Source organism: Quercus suber, unplaced genomic scaffold, assembly GCF_002906115.3.
Source record: "Quercus suber isolate HL8 unplaced genomic scaffold, Cork oak 2.0 scaffold_382, whole genome shotgun sequence".
NCBI lineage: Eukaryota > Viridiplantae > Streptophyta > Magnoliopsida > Fagales > Fagaceae > Quercus > Quercus suber.
The window spans coordinates 201,895-203,397 of record NW_027069834.1 but is presented as its reverse complement, the minus strand read 5'-3'; the positions used below and the strand labels follow the sequence as shown (position 1 = coordinate 203,397).

The 1,503-nt window shown below is 35.7% G+C and overlaps 1 protein-coding gene across 1 annotated transcript; it reads left to right on the top strand.

Moving 5' to 3' along the window:
- The first annotated feature begins 308 nt into the window (after positions 1–308).
- On the top strand, positions 309–1,231 carry LOC112007154 (glutaredoxin-C1). Its single transcript, XM_024039456.2, has one exon. The coding sequence runs from the start codon at positions 517–519 to the stop codon at positions 889–891; it is 375 nt and encodes a 124-aa protein (XP_023895224.1). The 5' UTR covers positions 309–516; the 3' UTR covers positions 892–1,231.
- The last annotated feature ends 272 nt before the right edge of the window (positions 1,232–1,503 follow it).

The window sequence follows — 1,503 nt, the reverse complement described above, 5'->3', positions numbered from 1 at the left end:
GATTTAATTATATTACTTACATTGACTTACACACGACAGTTCGAGATTGAGACAATACCGTTGTAATCCAAAGAATATTTGACACGTACAAATTATGACAAAATATGTCCCTATACTCTAATTTCGTTAATTTAACAATTTTGATCTAAAATGCATATGCTACCCCCTCTTTTATTGTTTCTTATTTCACTTCCTCTTGAGATTATAAAAGCAGTCTAAAGATCTCTCTCTCTCTCTCTCTCTCTCTTTCTTTTTTGCTTGCTTGCATGCGCTGACGACTGCAACAGACTAACTTTTTTTTATATTTACAAAACTAACCACCAAGTTGGACTGTTAATCTTTCAAACTCACCTCTATAAATACCAACCCTTCCTTCCATATAATTCCTCAGACATCACTTACTCACTCATTCACTCACTCTCTTTTATCAAATTCTTAGCATTATTTCTTGTGTTACTAATTCACCAAACCCTCTTATTAGTTTCTTTGATACAAAAAAGAAAAGAAAAAAAAAGAATGCATTACCAATCTGAGTCATGGGGTTCTTATATGCCAACAAGGAGTAGCGTTGGCGACCCACAAGAGCGCATAGAAAGGCTGGCCTCAGAGAACGCGGTGGTCATCTTCAGCATGAGCACATGTTGCATGTGCCATGCCATAAAGAGACTCTTCTGTGGCATGGGGGTGAACCCAACTGTGCACGAGTTGGATGAGGACCCTAGAGGCAAAGACATGGAAAAGGCTCTAATGAGGCTCTTAGGGAGCTCCACTGCTGTACCTGTTGTGTTCATTGGTGGCAAACTTATTGGTGCAATGGACAGAGTCATGGCCTCTCACATCAATGGAACTTTGGTGCCTCTTCTCAAAGAAGCTGGGGCTCTCTGGCTCTGAATGTTTTTCTCTCTTTCTTTTCAATATTTCAAAGAAAGAGAATGAGAAAGAAAATATGACTTTTGGTTTACATAGCAATGAAGGCAGAGGAAGAGAAGTGGTGTTTGTCATATAAGTCTCCTTTATTTTGGACACTAATTAATGACTAATGTGTTAGTTTCTGCTCCTGCTTTGTTTTGGTTTTTATTTTTATTTTTATAAATCTTTTTAAGAGTTTGGGTTTGTTGGTTTGCTTTGTGCTTTCACTAATCCCGGTCGCAGAGAGAAATGTAATTTTGCTTCCTCCTCTGTATAGATAAAGAAAAAGAAGAAAAAAAAATGGTTAACTTATATTTGTTTCTTCTTTATTCTTAGCTAATCTTCTCTCTTGTGTGTCCTCTCTTTATTTGTACTTTGAGAGAGATGTGGGATTTACTCCAAAATTGTACCTCTCAAATCAAAATCAAACACAATTCTACTCTAATTAACATTTTATTTTTTCTATAAATTTGATTTTCTTCGTAGTTAAGAAATTGGGTTTCTTTTCTTGTTTTTGGCTTATCTATATTGGGTTCATTTAACTCGTCCATAGTTGATTAAAGAAAAGAAAGAACCAAGTTTTCCAAAGTACTA